Source organism: Vigna radiata, chromosome 5, assembly GCF_000741045.1.
Source record: "Vigna radiata var. radiata cultivar VC1973A chromosome 5, Vradiata_ver6, whole genome shotgun sequence".
Lineage (NCBI taxonomy): Eukaryota > Viridiplantae > Streptophyta > Magnoliopsida > Fabales > Fabaceae > Vigna > Vigna radiata.
The window spans coordinates 21,853,949-21,875,486 of NC_028355.1; the positions used below are offsets into that span (position 1 = coordinate 21,853,949).

General features: G+C 32.0%; 3 protein-coding genes across 5 annotated transcripts; all 3 read right to left on the reverse strand.

The window, feature by feature from the left end:
• Positions 1-1,215: 1,215 nt before the first annotated feature.
• LOC106762373 (B3 domain-containing protein At5g42700-like) lies at positions 1,216-5,682 on the reverse strand. Of its 2 annotated transcripts, none has more exons than XM_014646251.2 (7): positions 5,284-5,682; positions 5,085-5,168; positions 4,967-4,998; positions 4,713-4,881; positions 3,859-4,065; positions 2,375-2,462; positions 1,216-1,387 (listed from the first exon to the last, which is right to left on the reverse strand). In XM_014646251.2, exons 1-6 carry the CDS (start codon positions 5,413-5,415, stop codon positions 2,412-2,414), a joined length of 675 nt encoding a protein of 224 aa, XP_014501737.1. In that variant the 5' UTR covers positions 5,416-5,682; the 3' UTR covers positions 1,216-1,387; positions 2,375-2,411. The 2 variants fall into 2 exon arrangements, with proteins under 2 accessions (XP_014501737.1, XP_014501736.1); XM_014646250.2 differs by having other exon boundaries at positions 5,085-5,183; positions 5,284-5,668.
• Positions 5,683-6,834: 1,152 nt separating this feature from the next.
• On the reverse strand, positions 6,835-10,924 carry LOC106762372 (putative dihydroflavonol 4-reductase). 2 transcript variants are annotated; one of them, XM_022780981.1, is made up of 6 exons: positions 10,335-10,913; positions 8,880-9,211; positions 8,680-8,808; positions 8,419-8,583; positions 7,969-8,274; positions 6,835-7,139 (listed from the first exon to the last, which is right to left on the reverse strand). In XM_022780981.1, the coding sequence occupies exons 1-6, from the start codon at positions 10,543-10,545 to the stop codon at positions 6,999-7,001; spliced, it is 1,284 nt and encodes a 427-aa protein (XP_022636702.1). In that variant the 5' UTR covers positions 10,546-10,913; the 3' UTR covers positions 6,835-6,998. The 2 variants fall into 2 exon arrangements, with proteins under 2 accessions (XP_022636702.1, XP_022636703.1); XM_022780982.1 differs by lacking the exon at positions 8,680-8,808 and having other exon boundaries at positions 10,335-10,924.
• Positions 10,925-11,447: 523 nt separating this feature from the next.
• On the reverse strand, positions 11,448-17,338 carry LOC106762675. The gene is made up of 8 exons (XM_014646703.2): positions 17,065-17,338; positions 16,751-16,948; positions 15,380-15,437; positions 15,138-15,218; positions 15,011-15,043; positions 14,428-14,667; positions 14,198-14,339; positions 11,448-12,314 (listed from the first exon to the last, which is right to left on the reverse strand). The coding sequence occupies exons 2-8, from the start codon at positions 16,927-16,929 to the stop codon at positions 11,830-11,832; spliced, it is 1,218 nt and encodes a 405-aa protein (XP_014502189.1). The 5' UTR covers positions 16,930-16,948; positions 17,065-17,338; the 3' UTR covers positions 11,448-11,829.
• Between the last annotated feature and the right edge of the window lie 4,200 nt (positions 17,339-21,538).

The window sequence follows — 21,538 nt, forward strand, 5'->3', positions numbered from 1 at the left end:
CCTTTTGTTTATGTTGTGTGCAAGAAGATTTTAGAAAATGCTCCAAAAGATAAAGATAATTGTTGTGGGAGAAAGTTCCCGCTAATTATGGTGCATAATCTTTTATTTCAATTAGTAATGACAGAATCAATATAAAATGGATTTGATATTTGTTTCATTGGAAAGTTGTTAAATTAAAAAATAATTGTTTTGTTTATTTACTGAAAAATATGATAGTAGAAGAGAAAGTAATAAGATGTGAATTTGCAAGCTGTAAACAGCTCCCTGACTCAAACTTTCCGAGAAACTATTGTGTTATGATGACACAGAAGATATTATATTAATGAAAATTCAAATACGCGTATTCCATTCCAGCACAGCATCTCCGCCAGATGCCCTATTTCCAAACTTCTATAAATTCAATCAATTATTATGCATTGCACTCTTCTTTTCCTCTTACAATCAACTCTTCCATCAAAACACTTTCATAACTTCCTTACATAGGAGGTGATATTGCCAAACACATCTTAATTCATTATTCTCAATTTCATAATGACTAATATGGTTATTTTTGTATTTTGTTTATTTTAAATATGTTAAACGAAATTGTAAGGATTTAAGTTTACTTCATTTGTTGTGTAGGATGAAATGAAATACATAAAAATGACAAAAAAGAATGTTTTTTTTATTGAATGATGAAATATTTTTAATAACATTTAATAAATAAATAGTTCCTGATGAATAATATAAAATGAAACATTAAAGTGATCTTATTTATTTTAACAAGATAATTACATAAATAATTTACATTCTGCAATTAGAAATCTGGAAAAAGACATCACATTTACCGCTTCATCTTTAATTAAGAACTACATCTAACTTATTCTGTGTATTGACTTCTTTATAATCAAATTAATGAAAACAAAATATAACTCAGACAATTAGTGCTTTTATTTTATAATGCTATATCATATTATAGAATTTTTATTAAGTTTAAAAAGGTAAAATGAAATAAGAAATAATTGTGATTTAGTGTAAACACATGATGATGACATGTTTGCACAATGGCACATGTGCGACAAGACTATTTTCTGCCTTTGTGCTCTTTACTCGGCTAGGTCAAGGCATATCCAGCTATGTGCTGGAGTCAACAATTTCACACATTCCATGTTTTTTAAATAGAAAAAAGAAAAAGAACGTTCGTCAATTACTTACTTATCAATTAGTAGCATCAGATTCAAGAAGTTCGTCATGGGGTCATTCTATTCAATTATATGCATATATGGATTACAGATGCAGCAGAATAGTTCCATTAACTTGCACTCCTCAAAGAGGATACGTACAAAACAAGTTGGTCTTTCACACAAAAACTGAGCCCGAAGACGTTTCTTCCACTATATTAGAGCTCCTGCAAAAAGATTAAATAAACAACGGATTCATTAGAAGGAAGACTAACAGTAACGATGCAAGACTAGAACAGAAGCAAACTTTCACTGCTTCAAGACTCACATGAACAACGTTGAATTAAGACAAAAATGAAACTGACTGTAACAGCACCCACATGTATCTTTAAGACGACAAATACAAAATTTAGTATGACTATGATTGCAACCACCGGACAGAATGTGATGGGAAAGTTGGAATTTATTGTCCCTAACCTAGCCATAACCCTCGGAAGCAACTAAGAAACTCAATACATATAATTACAATAAATTAAGAAAAGGACAAAACTTAAGATGCATGATTACAGTGCCACAAGTATTATTTGTTATTCACCAATCAGATTTCGAGATTGTCACGGTCGTTTACACAATGTCCAGGTTTATTATCAGGATGAAACTCTGATTCTAATTGGTACTATATCTAAGTAATGTGTACCTATCCCATGCTGAGGTATATCTTGAGTATCCCCGTGACACGTTCTCACCTGGTGTGTATTATCACTTTCCTCCTGTTAAATATGTATTGGGATCTTGACTTAAGCAATGAATGTTTGTTTGTATTCTTCCCCTATGGATATTTTCTTATTCTGTCTGTTTCTGTAGGTGTACAAGTACTCCTTTCCAACATTACAGACCTGCTGTTTAATTTCGTATCGGGTTTTATCAAATCACCATTTTTAGTGTCCAAAAGCCTAGGACAAACGATATTGTTAAAGTATCAATCTCCAAAGGATAATTGTTTGTACTATACCGCTGAAGGCCTTTTCTCACTCAGCCATTTTTAACATTACAACCGACTTGTTGCTTAATTTTTCATCTCAGAAGTATTCACCGTTATTGATGTCCAAACAAAAAACCCCAGGTGAAACAATACGCGAAACAATATTATTTAAGTGGTAATGCTTACTTTTGATATAACTTATGAGTGGTAATGCTTATGGAATACATAATACCTAAATTAATTTACTGGCTGCAATCTCCAAATGCAATTCACTCGAGTTGTTTATCCTTTGAAGGACCATTCGCTCTAATAATGTACACCTGAAAATAAAACATTAGCAACCACAAATAGCAAATATTGTGATAGCTCAAAAGGGGTCAAGTAACAACAGAAAAGAAAACTGAATAACGAAGGTGTATGGTGTAATAACCACAACAAAAAACCCTAGGTGAAACAAAGTTGGCCTGCAGTGTATGGTCACTCTTTTATAAAAAGTACAGTTTATTTATGCAATGTGACCGTGAAGTAAAAAACACCCTTAACCATTAATTGGGTTTGAATTTTATTTTAACTGAAACACTCCTTGAGTTTGAATTTTGTTTTAACTGAATCCGCCATCCATCAAGAGTGAATTTTAATTATATTAATTTTTAATTGAATGATATCAGCACACATAATATGATGATTTTTTAATCGTATGAAGTCTCAATTATGTTATATTTAAACTAAATTCATTCACCCAAGAAGATGAAGGTAGTGGAGTGATCCCGATCCATACTATTTCACAATTTTGTTCAATTTTGTTGTACCTCATACATTCTGTGGATTTGAATAAAAATAACTATACAAAATTGTAGGGCGTACAATTTTATGAATGTACAATTTTATTAGTAAAATCTAAAATCTCAATTTTAACTACAGTAGGCAGGATATTTAGGTATTTGACAACATTTATGTCAACACCTTATAAGTTCACTTTTTTTTTAACCTAATTAAATAAATTGATCAACGGCGCCAATATTTATTCATCAAAACTTTTTACGTTTTCAATATTGAGATGGTTAGGAAGAAGATTTTATCTGTCACTAGATAGAGGAACTTCAACACTTTATAAACACGGGAGCATGTGTTCGAAAACTTTCAGGATGAAGTACCAGATGTACACTTCAATGTCAATGAGTTAGTCAGTTAGACTCCTTCTAGCAGATTATTTATTGACAATTCTCATAATTACAAAAATTTGTACTTGTAATTTTTTGTTGTCTCACTTTTTATAAAACTTTTGTTGAAATGGTAGACCTATTGTATGTATATATAAATTGATATTTTTCTGAATTTCAGGATTTTGACGATCAAAACCAATCCTGACCATTTCAGTTTAAAAAAATCCAAAATTTATGTCGAATTTTTTACTAACATAAATTTTGAACTTTTTATCATTTTTTAGTAATATTCGTGTTTGTAAAAAGTGAATTTCTACGTCCAACTTAAATTTATGCCTTCCGCATCCAAAATTAGATTACTATCTAACATAAGTAAAAAAAGTCTTTTTAGCTAATACTACAACAGATTATTTAAAGTTTTAAACAGCTGTCATGGACTTAATCATTAGGCACATCACAATTTTTTTTATTTATAACAATAGTAAGTAGCGCTCCCATAATTCAAAAATATGAAAAAATGGAATAAATTAAACACAAGGGTATGACGAGTCACCTTGAAAGTAGTGCGGTTGATTAATTGGAAAATTAAAGCGTCCCCATCAGCTAGGTCATGAGCAACCGCAAAACCTTTCCATCCCCCACTAAGTCCTGTTTTGCGTTTCAAATATATTGTTGGATACTCATTCCCATCTTCATCAATCAAAGTCATCACTTCGTCTCCTTTTGGAAGATTGCTCTTGCAAAAATGAACTGGAAGGCCCTGAAAAAGTATTTAACTGAGTAACTTCTGCACTAAGGTTGTGTGGTGTTGTATGTACATGGGTATAAACTTTTCTTAGGAATCCTACATCCAATCCTTGATTGCTTTAAATTTGTATTATACTGAAAACAAAAAATATCAGTACTTATTATACTTACTCACTCTTTTAATATGAAAAAAATAAACATACACGTTAAATGGAGACTCACTTCCCTTGTCTAATAAAGTAGCACACCCCGTTATTGACACACAACGCATCTTTGTCTACTCCGGGGTGGGTGTATTTTAAAACTAGAAAAGATAAGCATATCTTCCAGGAAAACATGAGGTTCGTATGCAATTTTCCCTGAAATTCATTATCCAATTTAATATCTTTAAGTTACACATGGAAGACTTATAAACCCCTCTTAGGGTAACTTTTAAAACAACGAGACGTCAGCAGCTATAGTAGAATATAAAATATTTTTTTGTTATCTCTCCCCTTTCTCTCTTTCTCTTCCATTGGAATAAATGTCACAACAATTTTATTTACCCATCAAATTTGCACACAATTCAATAGAAAACTACTATTAAATAAGAAATCAACCATGACTTATGATCAGTATTTATTAATATGAAAAATAAAAAATCAGTATTATTTTACATACCAGCCAAAACCCTCCACTGACATGAGATTGGAGCATAGATTTTATGAAGCTTGGGATATCAGATTTTAAACCCGACATTAAATTTTCTGCTTGTTCTAATGCTTCCATCCTGGCTTCATCTGAGGCGTATACTCTATTACTAAGATCTCTGTGCCTATTGCTAATACATCTACAAAAACAAAGAAAAATAATAATGTTTAGTCAGTTAAAAAAAAAAAGTAAGATGAAAGTTAAGACGAGTAAGAGAGTCTAACCTTCGAGGTATAGAAACGCTAACAATAGGCATCTGTCAAAGTCGACACCAAGTGAGAATGAATGGAAGATGAAAGCACCAAAAGTGATTAATGGAAGAAAGAAAAGACAGAAGCTAACTTCTTTGTAAACAGGGGAAGGCAAGTTCGCCAGACGACCAGATCTTCTCACTACAACTAACTCTTTTTCGGTGGTCCTGCTTTTCTTGAACGATTTTAACTTCAATCAAACAAAGGTGATCAAATGCAATAAGATGAATGATGTAAATAAATTAAAAGTAATAAAAGAAGGAATTACGAATGTGGAGTTTAGGGTTTACCGGAGAAGATTTGGGAGAAGGAGATTTGTGAAGAGCTCGAGAGAGGAGAGGGAGATTGAGAGCTTCCATTCTCTTTCTGTTTTCCTCTACTCTCTTGCGACGACTCTCCTCGTATGCGGATGCTGCCACCATTTTTGTTTTGGAGAAGACAATGCAGGAAAAATTATGTTTCGGTTACATTGATGTTATTGTATATATCTCCTGTGGCATCCCAATTGCAGTGTGTCCTAAAATCGACCGTTGCATTCCCACTTCCCTATGTACAGTGCGTCATCATTTGCAGAATTTATTTTCAAAATAAGGCGCTATTTTTTTGAAAAATTAGTAAAAATTGTGATTAGTATATTTTTTCAGTAATCAGAAATTTAAAATCTGAAACCGGTAAAAGGTAAAATAATTTATTTGTGTCAATAAAGATGGAGAGAATTTGAATTTAAAGTTTGTAGTCATACCAATCATAAAGTCATTTTTTTTATTTACGATTATAAATTTCTGTCTTTTATTATGTGTAAAAGGCTTCCTCCCTCAAGTTATTTTGAACTAAAATCACTAATTTTAAATTATTACTTTTAGTAGAAAGTATTTGAGATTTTTATTTGACAGTTTAGTCAATACTTCTTCCCTGGATCAACCTATTTAGATGTAAAATAATGGGCTGAATTCCAACTTCATTTTCCAATTTCAATCCATAATAAATAGCAAGTGTTGAATCTATTTTCCAATGATTTTATGTTCAATTTCAACCACTATACTTCTGTTAATGCAATGACAGTCTTTAACATTATGGCCGGTCATGTTCTGAGTAAGCGAGTCAAACTGTTTAAAATATGTTTGAAAAAGTGGTTTTTTCTTTAATATAAGTTGTTTTCATTGGAAGAAAAGTGTGATGATTGAGAATATAGTCTGAAAAATATATTTTTAGATGATATTTATGTAATCAATACTAAAAATTAATAAAAAATATTAGTTTAATTTCACTTTAGTTATATTTTTAAAAAATATTATCAATGTATCATATTTTTTTCTTATTATTTATGACTTATAAAATTCTTTTATTACTATTATTCATTAATTAAAAAGCATACATATATTAATATATAAAATTAAAAATTACAAATATGATCAATATTTTAATATATCTAGACAAAAGTAACAGTCTTTTAATAATGGATTAAATATGATTTTTAAATTATCATGAAAAAATATGTTTAATTTTTAAATTAAATTTAAAAAAATAGTTAATGTATTTTATGAAAGTTAATATAAAATGTTAATGAATGAAGTGGACAAATTATATTTTAGTTTATTATATAACTTTGTTTGTTTACTTGAAAAATAAAATATTTTATATTGGCTTTCATGAAATACAACATCTAAATAGATTATAAACTTTTATAAAGACAAAATTATCATGAAACTCCGAATTATAAAGTAAAAATTTTTCATAATAACAATTTTTTTTTTATTTCAAGAGACCTGAAATCGAAACAATACTCCTAGATTAACAAAACTTGTGTCGATTAATTTTTACATCACATCATAATCCTAAAAAACAATGAAGTTAATTTACTAACTCATTGATGCAATATGGGTGAACCAAAAAAGGGTTTACTTGTAACATGGCATCGTGGCTTTATTATTTTATCTTTTAGAGCAAGATGCAACCCCAAAAGAATAGTAGCATATGTATATATAAAAAAGTGCAGGAATAGTAGCTAATATTTAATGAACTTGGAGTTCTTCAACCAGAGTAGTACCTCCGCAAGCCCTTCTTTCAAGCTTCTTGGCGTATAATCTAGCTCACTTTTAGCTTTCTCGCAAGAATACTCCCACCGGTGTCTTAGAACATGGACAGTCTGCTCCAACATTTCCACAAAAATAAGATCAAGGAATTTGGAATTATATGTCTAAGGAAATATTTTCATTTTAAATTAACACAAGGTACCATATTTTGTTATTTTTAATAGCTAATTGTTTATTTTGTTTAAAATATCTAATTTTTCTGAAGTTATCACTTTGCAAATATCATTAATTTCTTTACTTTAAAATATAATAAAAATTTTACATAATAAACATCACAAAATTAAGATATTTGATAATTGTATACAAAATAAAAATAAAATTCAAATTTTGAAATAAAATTAAATTCCAAGATCTTATTAATCTAAAAATAATAATTGATTGAATAATTTTAAATTGAAAAAATATAATCCAACAACTGAACCAGCTATAGAATTTGAAGCAAAAATAATCAATAAGGGAACCACTTTGCTTAGTTTGATTTTGAATGTTCATTGAGTAAATCCAACCTATTATTTGAACTAAAATATCTTTATTCAATAACCTCTAAAAAAATCACAAATTATATTAGAACTGTGGGTGTATTTTTCCACTATCAAATTTTTCCAACTAAACAGATAATCCCAACACAACATAATTTTTAATCAAAATTTTTTTTTTAACAATATCTACATATATTATTTTTCACTCTCCTGATATATAAAAATGATATCAAATGAGTGTATCAACCTACCATTACCTTTTTTTTTATCATTCATCTCCTTTCCTCAAATCCACTTATTTTCTACCTCTAATCCAAACAGAAGCTTATCTTAGAGGATGTAATGAAAACAAAAAGCACTAAACCTTGAGAATTAATGTATAGAAAGAGAAGAAAGAACTGACCGGGGGACTGATGAAAGGGAGCTTTCCAGTGATTCTAGAGAACAAAACTGAGAGCCACCCGTATACTTCAACCATCCACAAAGGGATGCTAAACACTGGTTTTTTAGTATCAGTAATCACAGCGGCCATATCAAAAACATGCTTCAACGAAGCATTTTCCCCAGTTAGTAGATATCTACTCCCAACTTTTCCTTTCTTCATTGCTGAAATGTGCCCCTCCACCACATCCTCAACATGACTGAAAGAAAATTTATCGCTTCCATAACCTACGTAACCTGGTAATCGACCACTGAAGCGTTCTACTAGCTATCATCAAATGAATCAAATCCAAATATTAAACATTATGAATTTTATTTAAACGTATATAAAAAGCCATCTACCATAGTTCAATCATATATAGTTCAATCATATATAGGTAGCCAGGAAACCCGTAGTAATTTAATCATATACCATTCGTGCAACTATGTTTCCTGCAGTGACCTTGCCTGGCCCATAGATCACTCCAGGATACAGTAGCACTATTGGCATCCCTTCCGACGCAGCTTGCAGCGCAATTTTATCCGCAGCGACCTTTGATTTCTCATATTCAGTACAGAAATATTTCTCGTGATGGACCTGAAATTGCAATTGGAATCAGAATCGGACTTCAGAGTACCAGAAAGCTATAAATAAATGAACAAAACACAGCATATAGAAGATTCTGAATTGCACTTGATTCTCGTACGCAACGCCTCCGTCAGTTGGTCCGAGGGCGAAAAACGACGACGTATACAGGAGTTTCTCCACCGTGCGAGTCTCCATCACCGCCGCCAACACGTTTTTCAACCCTCCAACGTTGACCTAATGAAAATGAGGAAAGCGATTGAGAATTGCGGTTGGGTGATAGACAAGCGAGAGTTGGGGTAGCTTACGGAGAAGAATTTGGAGGGGTCGGGAAGCCAGGGTTCGACGAGAGCGGCAAGGTGGAATACGATGGTGCAGGAGGAGCAAGCGGCGAGGATAGAGGCGTAGTCGGTGATGTCGCCGTGGAAGATTTCAATATCTGGAGAAAGAGAAGAGATATCGCTGGTGGACCTAACCAGAACCCTCACGGAGTAACCTTGCCGGAGCAGCGCGTCGCAGAGTCTTCCCCCGAGGAAACCGGATGCACCGGTCACCAATATTTTCATTGTTCCGGATTCAGCCCTGAAGAATTCCGTTTGGTCTTGAAACACTCTTTCTGTTTTCTTTGACTTGCCAATAACTGAATTGGAAAAAATAAAATATTAATGGAAACTATATTTATTTTGGATCAGAAAATAAGAGGGAGAAAGAATAGTTTGTTGTAGATCCTGTCAGAAATGGAGTGGGTTTTTTTATTCATAAATGGAATGAAAAATCAGCAAACAATTAGTAATACTATTAAGTTTATGTTCGTATAAATGATGTAACAATAAACTAATATTGTCTTTTCTATTTCTTAAATTTTAATTTTAATGAATATAAATATTTGCTTGGTGAAAGGATAAGTAAGACACTTGAGCACAAATTATTTCACACAAATATCATTCACTTTTAATTGAACATTTTTACTTTTATTTGAATTTTGACTGTAGGGTCAAATATTTTCATAATAATAATTATTTATTAATAATATTAATATTTATTATAATAATAATTTTTATTATTACAATAATAATTATTATTATTATATTTTATTTTATGTTAATTTTAATTACAAGAAAAAATATTTAATAATTTTACTTATTAAAACATTTTTTTATCTATCACATTCATCAATTTTAACAAATTTTATTTTCAATTTTTTTTACCTCTCTATCTCTTAAAACAAACAATACCATAATCTTTTTTCAAATTCGTCTATTTAAAAATTGATCTATTTATTCTTGTTTAAATTCATCCCTGAAGTAAACTGGAGGTGATGTCAATTATTTACATGTTGGTTGAACAAATATTTAATTGATGTTATTTCTTTTCGATAAAAGTGTTCCAATATGGTGAACATCAGTAAAAAAAAACATATTCGTTATCTATTACATGTCAACCTTAACAATAATGTAAAACTTGTAATTAACTTAATATTAAAGAGTAAAGAAGAAAAACTTACTTTAAAAAGATAATGATAAAGAGAGTGGAACACAGATAATAACAAATAAAATCATGTTAAAATAATCACTTATATATACTTAATTTTGTATTGTAATAACAAATTTGAATCGTGACATGCTGCAAATTTCAATTACGTGTTCATCTTAGGTGTAATTTATTTTATTTCAAGTTTTAAATAATTAAATTTAAACCTAATTTATACTATGACTTCTAACAAAAAAATAAAATAATTAACGTTAATCTTCGTCGCCAGATACCTTCAGCACCTTCTCCACTGTCGCTACTCCCAGCTCCGCCTCCGCTAACAGTCTCTCGTAAAACCACCATCTTCTGCAGCGGTCCACGCAGAACTCTCTCCCCGAGCCTCTGCACGTCATCCTCCTCCACAGCATCATCTACGCCTGGCAAAACTTCAACATTCCCCGAAGCCGTATACTGCGGCTCGATCACTGCCATACAATGAGGCATCTCATCGATCAGGGGATTCGCGAGCTTCACCGCCCTTGGGTTCTTGAAATCCGAGATTCAGAAAAGTTGGTTCGCCTCAGTGATGCAATCCAAGCCGTTCCCCCGAAACGCGCAACCGCGCAACGGATGACGGCGACTGGGCCGCCGAAGGGCGCAACGGCGACCTTGGTGCGGGCGAGGTCGACGTGCTTCCACGGCATAGGGTAGAGCTCGGGCTTGCGGTAGTAGCGGTTGTAGAGGAGCTGCGAGACAGACATTGGCCATTGAAGAGGGAAAAGGAGGGCAATGCAATTGATAGGGTTAGGCATTGGAATTGAATCAGAGATGAAAAAGTTACAAAAAGTAAAAATAAAAAGTTAAAAGATTTTAAAAAAGATTCCTAATTCATTATATTGCAACAACATAAGGAAACAAAATGTAAAGATGGACAAGTTGGTGAAAGGCAAAAAAATGAAGTCACTAAATTAGAGGAGATGGAGTTTTTGTAAAATATTATGGAATATGATTAGGAAAAAGTATAACATGAATTAATAATTACATAAGTTGTGGCAGCAAGTTGTAAAAATTGCTTAAATTAAAGAAATATTTATACTGTAGTAGTTGTCAACTAAAATTAACTTTCAGAAATCTCTTGAATTTTCAACAGGAAATTAATATACCGTATTTGTTTGATTTGGTTTATTAAACGCAGGAGCTTCAAATTATTTTTCATTCAAAGTACCATTTATTTGAACTAGTCATCAATCAAACGAGCATATATAATATGAAAACAAATAAATCTCCCAATTTATATTATTGTCTTATTTCTGAATTCTGCAATCACTAAATGGATCCATGCAATTCGAACTACTGGAAGAAGAAATGATGGACATTAATACACAGCAATGCATGACAAAACTTACTGGCAGACAAAGAGATCGAGTAGCATTCCATTTATTCAACAAGTCAAACAACCTTGATTCTTAAAGAACTCAGAAGCAGTGATTAGGACTACTTTCTTTATGAACAGAATTTAAGGTTACAATTACAGTTCCCATTATATTCTCTGTCAAACCATGTTTATCTCCGTTGAAGTAGCTGTACAACTTACGTTAAAAAAGACAAGCTGCTCAATCAAATTACTTAAGTCCACACAGTGCCTAATGAACAGCTAAGGTGGTAACTATCAGTCACTTTGGCTCTTATTTCAGGTAATACAGGATTACGTCTTTTGTGCCCATTATATCTCCCTAAAAATTTTGAACCTTGAAGAAAACATCACCTGAGGATTTGTCAGTCAACAAATTACAACCTTGAACGCCGCATGCATTTTATAGGATTAAACGGAACATGCTTCCCTGTACCAGCTGACAAAGCATTCCTCGAACTTGATCTGATATCCCAATCCTCAACATTCTTAGGCACACAAACATCAAACAATATTTGGCTAAGAAGCCCGTGTGCGTTGATGCTCGGACGGCTTGGAAGATGAATATACCCTTCCTTGCGTTCATCTGCTATGGTGCCAATATCTTTGCCCACGTCATACTCCGTTGAGCTAGAAGACAAACTATCACTTGGAGCAAGAGCAAAGCCCTGGAAACTAGTCGAGGTCATTGCTGCTTTCCGCGACTCTGAAAACGGATCTGTGATCTCATCTCTTGCTCCTTCTATACCCAGTTTCTCATCTTCTACTTGTCTACTGTTTTTGCAACAATAAGTTGCAACTGCCTTGCCAAGGATCTCAGTGATAGCAGCCTTGTAATCTATTGGATGATGCCGAAAGTGACCTGTGACAAATTCAATTCAAGTTAAATACTTTCACCCCTACTCTACAAAATCCACTTTATATATTAACCAGCAACTGGCACTGCACTAAAATGAGTAGGTTACAATCATCATTTCAATTTCACACAAAAACCATGAATGATTATCAATTCTTTCATTCTTTACACACATTTAGCGAAAATAAGTGCATCTGTCAGCTTTAAAATGGGAAACAAATTCATAACTTTAATTTGCAGACTCAGGTAATTGGAACTTCGGGTGAAACCTGTCCTGCAAACTCGTGCGGGAATGTAAATTGCAGAACTCGTCTTAAGGTTAATGAATTTACCTACTTTTCAAAGCCTACACATAAGTCGTTTCATTTAAATGAATAAAATACAGGAAAAAACTAAAAATAAATAACGGATCAACTAACTGCATGCGGAGCAGCAGAAGGCGTGCAAAAATGTTTACACCAAATTACTTGATGTAGAAGGGCTGTACCCATGGAAGAGGAAGCAAGGTCACTATTTTGTGCAACCTGTTCCATATTTTGAAGACATTTCTTCCACTCCCACTTCTATTCGGCTCTGCAACCTGTTCCATACTTTAAAGGCGTTGCAATAATGTCTTGCCGCCAATTCTTAGACTGCAACTGTAACTGCCAGTCGCATGATAAATTTTGGCCATTTCTGTTTCAATATCTCTAGCCAATTGCATGCCATTAAGGCAGGGCTAAAGGTTAAAAGTATGGATCGTGCACTGAATCTTTGGTTAAAGTCCTCTCATGAAACAGAAACCCAAATATTGCTCCCCAAGCAGCCTATTCTCAATATACTCCTCTCTACATTTAACTTTGTTAATTCCTCAAATGGATTATCAGAACCTTTTTTATTTCTCCCAACTTCCCTAGTGACAATTTCTTCACAAATTGAACCAGTGTATGGTTGATGGCACCGTAATTGACCTGTCAGTTCCACTTTATTAATTGCCATACGGTACTCTTCCAAACTGTGGAGACTCAAAATCCGACCCTTAATCTATTGTTCCATCCTTATGATTGGAATTCTCAATTTTCCACTGCCCTCTTCCTAAACAGCCTCAACGTCCCAGAGAGAAGCCTCTCTTCCATATATCCTACCCTCTTATTCAGTTGCACGACTTCATTTCACACTCCTGCCAATTGTTGCTATTCTACATTATCAGATACTCTAACCACTATCAGATCATCAACTCAATAGTCTAAACAGATCTTAGTTCCCACTAATATGGAAAGTAGGACTAAAATGATAAAACACAAACTGATAAACCAATAAAATATAATGTATAACACAAATCACATTACAGCAACAAACTTTCCATCCTAGAGACAGAATCTCCAATAGAGAGAGTATCCTCTCTCTACAAAATGCAAATTACAACACCTGCTAATTTACATGCCCTCTACCAAATATACCCTAATAGATTACTACCATCAGTTATTATTTATGAATTATTGTTATTCAAGGCAATTTTGAATTCTTATACAGAACATCTAAAGTAGGATAAATTATTTTCTATCACATATTAGAATAACAAATTACTGCTCCTAACTTCAACACTTAACTTCCAAGATTGTTAATTACATGCGGTTCACATCAGATGCCGTAGATTGATATATAGGCCATCACAGCATACAGGGCAATTAAGGCATTAGATTGTTAATTCTAGTGATTTGAATGAGGAAACTTTTGTTACGGAGAAACCCTCGGTTTGTTGATGTCTGTACTCAAGTTTGGCCAAAAGCTGAATTATTTCTATTCCATAATTTAGAGTTTATTTCTTGAGTCATAGTATGCGTTTGTCAAGAATAAACTTATCAACTCATTCATGTATCAGTATGCCAAAAATTAGTCAAAATACTGACCTACATGAGGAGAGGCACTCCATTTTAACATTTTTACATCCCCACCAAGGTCCTTTAGTCTTTGGAAAAAATTTGAAATGACTCGAAAAGGAGCAAGATCATCATTTTCTGAACATAAAATGAGATAAGGGACCTTCATATTCTGCAAAATAACTATTTGATAAGCAGATAACTCGATAGATCTGAGTAAAGAAAATAGTTAATTTGTTTACGGATTCTTAGCTACTTACAATGGTGGAGTAAAGTGTCTGCCAATATTCTGCACGCTGTGACTCGAATCTACTGAGGAAAAGAGAATCAAGACCAGATGCTATGCCATTTGCAACCCATGAAGCAAATCTTGGTGGATGAGAGACTTTTAAAACAGTTGGGTGTAGAAGAAATTTAACACCCAAATCACTGGTAAAATCAACTGGACTGGAATCATAAATATAGCCAGATATACACTCTCTAACTAGCTGGTAGTCATCCTGTGCCATGAAAATAGTTTAGAAGCAGTGAAAAAAGAAAAAAGATAAAAAAGCTAATACTGAACATACATTTATGTGAGGGTGGATGAACAGATAGAGAATTATAATGACAAAAACTACTGTCCACAATACATAAGTCCAAGTAACAAGAACATGACCAAAATACTTGGTTAAAGGGAATATATGATTAATTACATCATGGAGCATAGAATGCAGGGTTTGGATTCAATCTCATTTCAAAAATTAAAATGTTTTGAACAAATGTAGGACAATGATGAGTTTATCAATTATACAATCTGTGTAACTCAACCATCTTCTGAACTGCAAATGGAAGGAAACGTACCATATTGTGAGCTTCAGAGCTGCCACTAATTATCTGGATGACAGAAAACCAGAGTTAGTAGACGTTAGAACTAAATGGTTGTATAACATAATGGTCAAAACATAAAAATCAGTCTAGAAAAGAATACCTGAAGAATCTTGTACATACAAGCTTTTGAACCGCCCGAGAAGGATGCAAAAACAATGGGGCATTGCCTGATTTTCAGCACCTGTATATATATTGATTAAAATGCAGTATTCACTCTGTTGCAAATCTTAATCAAGATCATGGATATGTAAACCACTTTATAATAAATTAAAAAGGAAGCTTTCAGCTAACTTAAAGTCGTGCTGGCTGATAAGAAAAATAGACGACTACAGTAAAACTTACCTCAACAAGTTCATTAAGAATATCAACAGCAAGAATTGTGGCTTTCTCAGGGAAGAACCTGCAAATAATAGCAATTTAATAATCATCTTTTAGTATACATTAAGATTGAGATGTGCAAAGAACCAAAGTATCAATGGCCCCATCACTCGGAAAATAAATAAATTCGCAAGGCACCTGTAGAAAATTTTACATAAAAACGGAACCTTTGAATTTAAGTAAAATAATTTTTGCAAACTTAGCATTGGTTTATCATTCCCCTAGTAACCCCATCAGGGAAGAGATTTGAATGTTTGAAGATTAACCACCATTTTAAATAATACAAGTAAAAAAATTGAAATAAAGTTTGCACACACCCAATAAAAAAGAAAACAACTAAAATGTAAATATACACGTACAACTTTGACCATGTGATACGTCAAACAAAAGCTTAGGTTTTAGCATGACAATCAGCTCGCTCAAACATTCAAAAATTGGAATAAAAAACCCTTCCATCCAAACTGCTCTAATTTATAAAATGTACTTGGAAAATTGTATCTGCAAAATTGAGTGAAACTTCACCTAACTTGGTCAGGATAACCATATTGATCAAGCCTAGACAAGGTTAGCTACTAAAGGCAACATCCATATACACAGCCTAGATTATTGTGACATTTTAACATGTAGTTTTGTCTATTTGGGATCTTTAAAGACAAGGCATCACTCGAGCTCATTACATGTGATGGTCCCATCAGCAACCAAAAAGCAGGGACTGATAGTGCACACCAGTAATGCTTATCTGGGAATATCTCGTTCCCCTCTTCTGCTTTGAAGCCATTCGTCTTGAAATGTCCACTTAGCACCCCCACTATTGTATAATAAGGTTTTAGTGGTACGATACCTGCTTTATACTTTAGTTTTGGAGTAATTGCCACCTCACCTATACCCTTTGCACTATGTATCCTCGTGCTGTCGTTGGTCTTTAGTCCCTAATCCCATCTATACCAAGGCAGCGGGACTACAGGATCTTTGGTCGAAGAGGGTTATCAGTCATTCATGAGGGGTTTTCTTACTAAGTGGGGAAATATTTAAACGGTGGAATTCATATCTATTGCTTCGCACAATTGAACAAGCAATAGGTGAGTTTGATCGTGGCAAAACCTTCCTTCTTCGATTTGACTTCTCTAGAGTACATTTTAGAGGCTAAAATGTGGAGTAACAGTTGAAACTGTAACAAAACATTTACATGTGGATAGAAAAGTTATCACCACATACTTTTGGAATCAAATCCTCTCTTCTCACAACTCTGTGATCATCTAAGAATGTTTGTGATCAGAAGGATGATTAGCAACATAATTCTGGAGCACCCAACAGCGAATTAAATTTAGAACTCACATGTTGAGAAATTGAGAATGACAAATGAGTGAATTCCATCCCACAGAGGAGTAGAGGTCCACGTATTTCATCAAGTGCTTCTCCTCGCTTGACATCCATGCAAACACCACAACTATCCCATCGGCTTTCTCAGAAGCCACCTTTCTCCCCCAGTAATATCTACCACCAAATCCCCACATTCTTCTTCTTCTTCTTAACCTACCATGGCCAAAACAACAGAGCTCCGAACATTTACTTTCCAGAGAGCTAACTAACAAGGAGAAACATAATTAAAAAATTTGCAGAGGATCAAAGATGAAACAGAAAAGGTTTACTTGAGAAGAAGACAGGCTGGCGCAATTGAAGCTTTCTCTTAGTTTACGACAATCTGACACGGGAAAAACAAAACCGTGCTTGAAACTTGGAAAGACCGAAGTTAAGGTTGTCTCAAGCAGAGATGGTGTTGTGTGTTTGAGCTCAAGCTCCTTCGAAGATCGCAACACAGAAGAAGAACATTTTCTATTGGTAATTGCTTCACCCACTTTTCATATTAGGTCTGTAGCTTTGTCCACAACTCGTGGCATAGAAAATGGGATTCGGAATTCACCAAAAAAGTCAGAAACTTTCACAAGAGATATTATCAATACAATTATTATTATCTAAATTTGTCTTTACTGACTAAGTTTAAAATTAATCTTATAATTTAAAAAATAATCTAATTTAATATCTCTATGATACAAACAACTTTCAATCTCGTCTAAATTCAATTAAAAAACTATTTTTTTAATTATAAGTATTTACCGAAGTCATTTTAATACACGAATATTTGTGTGAACACGTTTTTGGAAGAACTCGGATTGCTTATCACTTACACCTCACCACAGCGTTTAGAATCAATGATTCAATCCATTCAGCATGTTAGAATCGGTAAAACAAGATTCAAATACAGGTATTTTATTTCATAAGTTGTTTAAAATATATGTTTATGAATCGGCAATCTAATCTTCATCTAATGAAATTTATTCTCGTTTTTAAATTCAATTCAAATCATTTCAAAACCTAACTTGAAAATGTATTAATTTTGGCATTTATTATTTGTTTAAATGTATTAAATATCTTTAAATTATAATAAAATCCCTTGAATAAACTTCACATAGATTTATAGACAGTGATAGATTTTATTGACAATATAAAAATGTTTTAAAATATGTGTTCCTGATACTCTACGCCTTCCTTGTCCTGTCTTGCCTCAACCCATAAAATAATTTTGAGCACTTTTTTTTAGAAAACTTTGGTTTGTATTTGTTGAGAGCATTAGGTGTACGAGAGGAGGAAGCTTGAAGATAAATACAAGCAGAATTTGATGGTGGTTGTCCTTATCCTCTCTGCCATTGCCTTTCTCATCCATTCCATTGGTACAAAGGTTTTAGCTCTTTTATTTATCACTAAATTAACAGCATTTTTCGTGTTTTGCATAAATTTTCACATTCTCAATAACATATTTGTCGTTGATGCATGATTCAAGTTACAACTTGATTTTTCTTTTGATGATCAAGTATATGATTTTCATATTTTATCGATTCTGTTGTTTAGCTTATCCCATAGAATTTCAAAAGATTGAGCACAATATTAAAATTTAAAAGTTATGTAAGAAAAGGGTTAAGTCAAATTATTTATTATTTATAATATAAAAAATAATATACTAATAAATATATTTTATTTTGTTGAAAAAGTGTTTCGGAAATTAGTTTTTTAACTTTTTAATCCTTAGACAACACTATTTATACATTAATTAGATTAATATAGCAAAAATCATCATAAAGGTTTAACAATAAAAATTAAACGAATTTGTCCATGTACTAATTAGATAAATGTAACTAAAAATATTAAATGAGTAATTTCATACAATTATCATATGAGTATAAGAATAACACATTAAACTAAGTATGTTTATATGCTGATAAGATGAGTTTTGTAACATATATTAAACAATTTTTTGTCCATACACTAAAAATATGTCAGATGAGTTTGTTCATATATACATTAAATGAATCTATTAGTACATATTATATAACTCTATCTATTGTATGATTATGTAGTTTTGTTATATACATTATACAAGTTGATTTATATATTAATTAGATGAATTCAAAAATATACATTAGACAACTGTGTCCTTATTATGGATAACAAAAGTACCTGTAATAAAATATGTAATTGATATTCAGTATCCACGGGTATTTAATACTTACGGTTAGTAGTGGATAAAATATGAGATAGTTAATGTGTATTTTAATAATCTCTTATAAATAGGTTGACTGCATGTATAGTTAGAATAAAAATTTAATTTATATTTTATTAGGTTAAATTTAATTAAAATTTAATTTAATTTATATATTATCAAATTAAATTTAATTAAAAATAAATTTTAATTTACATTCCATTTTATTTATATTATAGTTTATATTTTTTGTAATTTTATTTAAATTTTTTTAAAATTTTGTAAACTATATTTGTTAAATATATGTGAATACCTATGGATATTCACGAGTTTTAAAATATTTGATGATATTTTTTAAACTTGTATCTAGTTGGTAAGAAGTGATTTTTTTTTATTACGGGCTAGATAACATGTAAGCAATATATGTACTCGATCTGATATGTTGTCATTTATAGTCCGTATATTGATTAGACTATTTTAACAATACATGTTGAATGAGTTTATCAACACATTAATTAGATGAGTCTAACAATTTACATTATTTTAATATATTCATACATTAATTTATATTTTTATCTAATCAACTCTACATATTTTTACATATCCTTTATATTTAGATAATTTACACATGTTTTATTTTTATATTTTTACAAAGTCTACTATTTATATTTTTATAAATATATTGAATTTCTAAATCTATAAATTATTTTTAAGGTTGATTATATTAAAAACTTGATAATAAATTTAAAAGTATTTATTGTTAGTTTTATATGTATTTCTCTTTTAATAAACACGCAGAGTAATATTAACTTGTTCGTAAACGCGAGTTTATAACTAGTTCAAACGAAAACTGTATCTTAACCAGACAAATATAATTGTAAAAAAGTAAAATATTATTCTAAATAAGATTAAAATTTTAATCTTAAAAAATGTAATTAGAATAATAGAATTTTATAAAAGAATTCAAACTGGTTTAGTTTTTCAAAATTGAGTGAACATACCTGAAAGATAATAAAAACTTAAACACTGTCTTATATAAGCTATACAAATTTTTTAAAAAGTTTAAATGAATTTTAAAATATTTCATTTAGATCCTGTTGTGATTTTTGATTAAGGAAAATGATATGTAAACAACAGATTTTGACAATATTTAAACACGGGACACGTGTTCAAATGTGAGTGGTGCACGTGGAAAATGAATTTTTAATATGAGAATGATGTGGCAATGAGAATTGGGGCAAGTTTCAAATTTGGGTTTCATTTTCTCATTTTCAGATTTGTAATCTGAGGAACATTTGAGAGAGAATCTTTGAGCGCGAAAACCAGAGAGAGACTTGTCTTCCCTCCACCCTACCACCGCTGCTACCGAAGTGTTGTCGTACTGTCGGCGTTCGTAGGCAAAACATAGACAGTGTCGTCTTCCCTCCACCCAATGTCGACGGAGTGCCGTCGTTCGTACGCAAAACCTAGACGGTCTCGTCTTCCCTCCACCAAGCCACCCATTGCTATCGGAGTGTCGTCGTGCGAACTTAAAACCTGCACTTTCATTTAGGAAGTGAGAAAGTCCCAACTTCTTTGACTTATTGGTTGAACTGTAACTTGAAATTAAACAAGTTATGAACATTTTGCACATTCTGGTTTTTTGTGCAATTTGTGCTTTTGAACTGACCATATTTGTGATATTTTCTTTCAGAATCAGGGANGTTCAATAAACCAACGAAGCATAATTACTAAGAGTCATGGTGGAGGAACAAAACTGGTACCAAAGGCAAAATAAGTGGGTACTTCAGTTGAACTTTTTGCACAGGAAGGTCAACTATGTACATGAAACTCATTTTGGAGTCCCTAATTTCTTTCTCATCATTTTTTCCGATTATAAGTAATTTGGAACCAATTTTTTTACAATTTATGAACAAAAATGTGGCAAAGGAAGCATAATTAATAAGAGTCATGGTGCAGGAATAGAACTGGTACCAAAGGCAAAATAAGTGCGTACTTTGGTTGAACGTTTTGTACAGGAAGGTCAACTATGTATATGAAACTCATTTTGGAGTGCCTAATTTCTTTCTCATAGTTTTTTCCAATTATAAGTAATTTGGAACCAATTTTTATACAATTTATGAACAAATAAGTGGCAAAGGAAGCATAATTACTAAGAGTCANGGTACANGAACAGAACTGGTACCAAAAGTAATATAAGTGGGTATTTAGTTGAACTTTTTGTATAGGAAGGTCAACTATGTACATGGAACTCATTTTGGTGTGCCTAATTTCTTTTCGTCATTACCACTTAAGCCAATTTATTTTCATTATTCTTTCTACATAGAACCATGTATATACAATATTTCATAAATCTTGACAACCAAATTTAGTGCGACTGCAGTGCAAACATTTTAAACATTGATCATTCTAATTTTCAAATTTCATTAACAATAAATGTAANAACTACTTTTCTTTCAACATTCTTAAGAACAAATATGTACAATCAACATCAATACATATTGTAAGCAAAACATCAATCGCATTGCAAAAATCCTTATTCAACAACATCTACATAAGGCCTAAATCTTGCAACACTTCATCCCTCC

What these genes read in the sequence shown, in the direction of transcription:
- LOC106762675 (XM_014646703.2), bottom strand. Translation starts at nt 16,929, where the DNA reads ATGTGGGGATTTGGTGGTAGATATTACTGGGGGAGAAAGGTGGCTTCT. An exon ending in CATTCTCAATTTCTCAACAT is followed by an intron (nt 15,438 to 16,750) that starts GTGAGTTCTAAA and finishes TATTATTTGCAG; the next exon opens with GTTCTTCCCTGAGAAAGCCA. An exon ending in TTCTTAATGAACTTGTTGAG is followed by an intron (nt 15,219 to 15,379) that starts GTAAGTTTTACT and finishes ATATATATACAG; the next exon opens with GTGCTGAAAATCAGGCAATG.
- LOC106762373 (XM_014646250.2), bottom strand. Translation starts at nt 5,415, where the DNA reads ATGGTGGCAGCATCCGCATACGAGGAGAGTCGTCGCAAGAGAGTAGAG. An exon ending in CTTCTCCCAAATCTTCTCCG is followed by an intron (nt 5,184 to 5,283) that starts GTAAACCCTAAA and finishes GTTTGATTGAAG; the next exon opens with TTAAAATCGTTCAAGAAAAG. An exon ending in TCAGTGGAGGGTTTTGGCTG is followed by an intron (nt 4,066 to 4,712) that starts GTATGTAAAATA and finishes ATACTTTTTCAG; the next exon opens with GGCCTTCCAGTTCATTTTTG.
- LOC106762372 (XM_022780981.1), bottom strand. Translation starts at nt 10,545, where the DNA reads ATGCCTCATTGTATGGCAGTGATCGAGCCGCAGTATACGGCTTCGGGG. An exon ending in GCGTTGCGTACGAGAATCAA is followed by an intron (nt 8,584 to 8,679) that starts GTGCAATTCAGA and finishes TTGCAATTTCAG; the next exon opens with GTCCATCACGAGAAATATTT. An exon ending in TCCCTTTCATCAGTCCCCCG is followed by an intron (nt 7,140 to 7,968) that starts GTCAGTTCTTTC and finishes ATGTTGGAGCAG; the next exon opens with ACTGTCCATGTTCTAAGACA.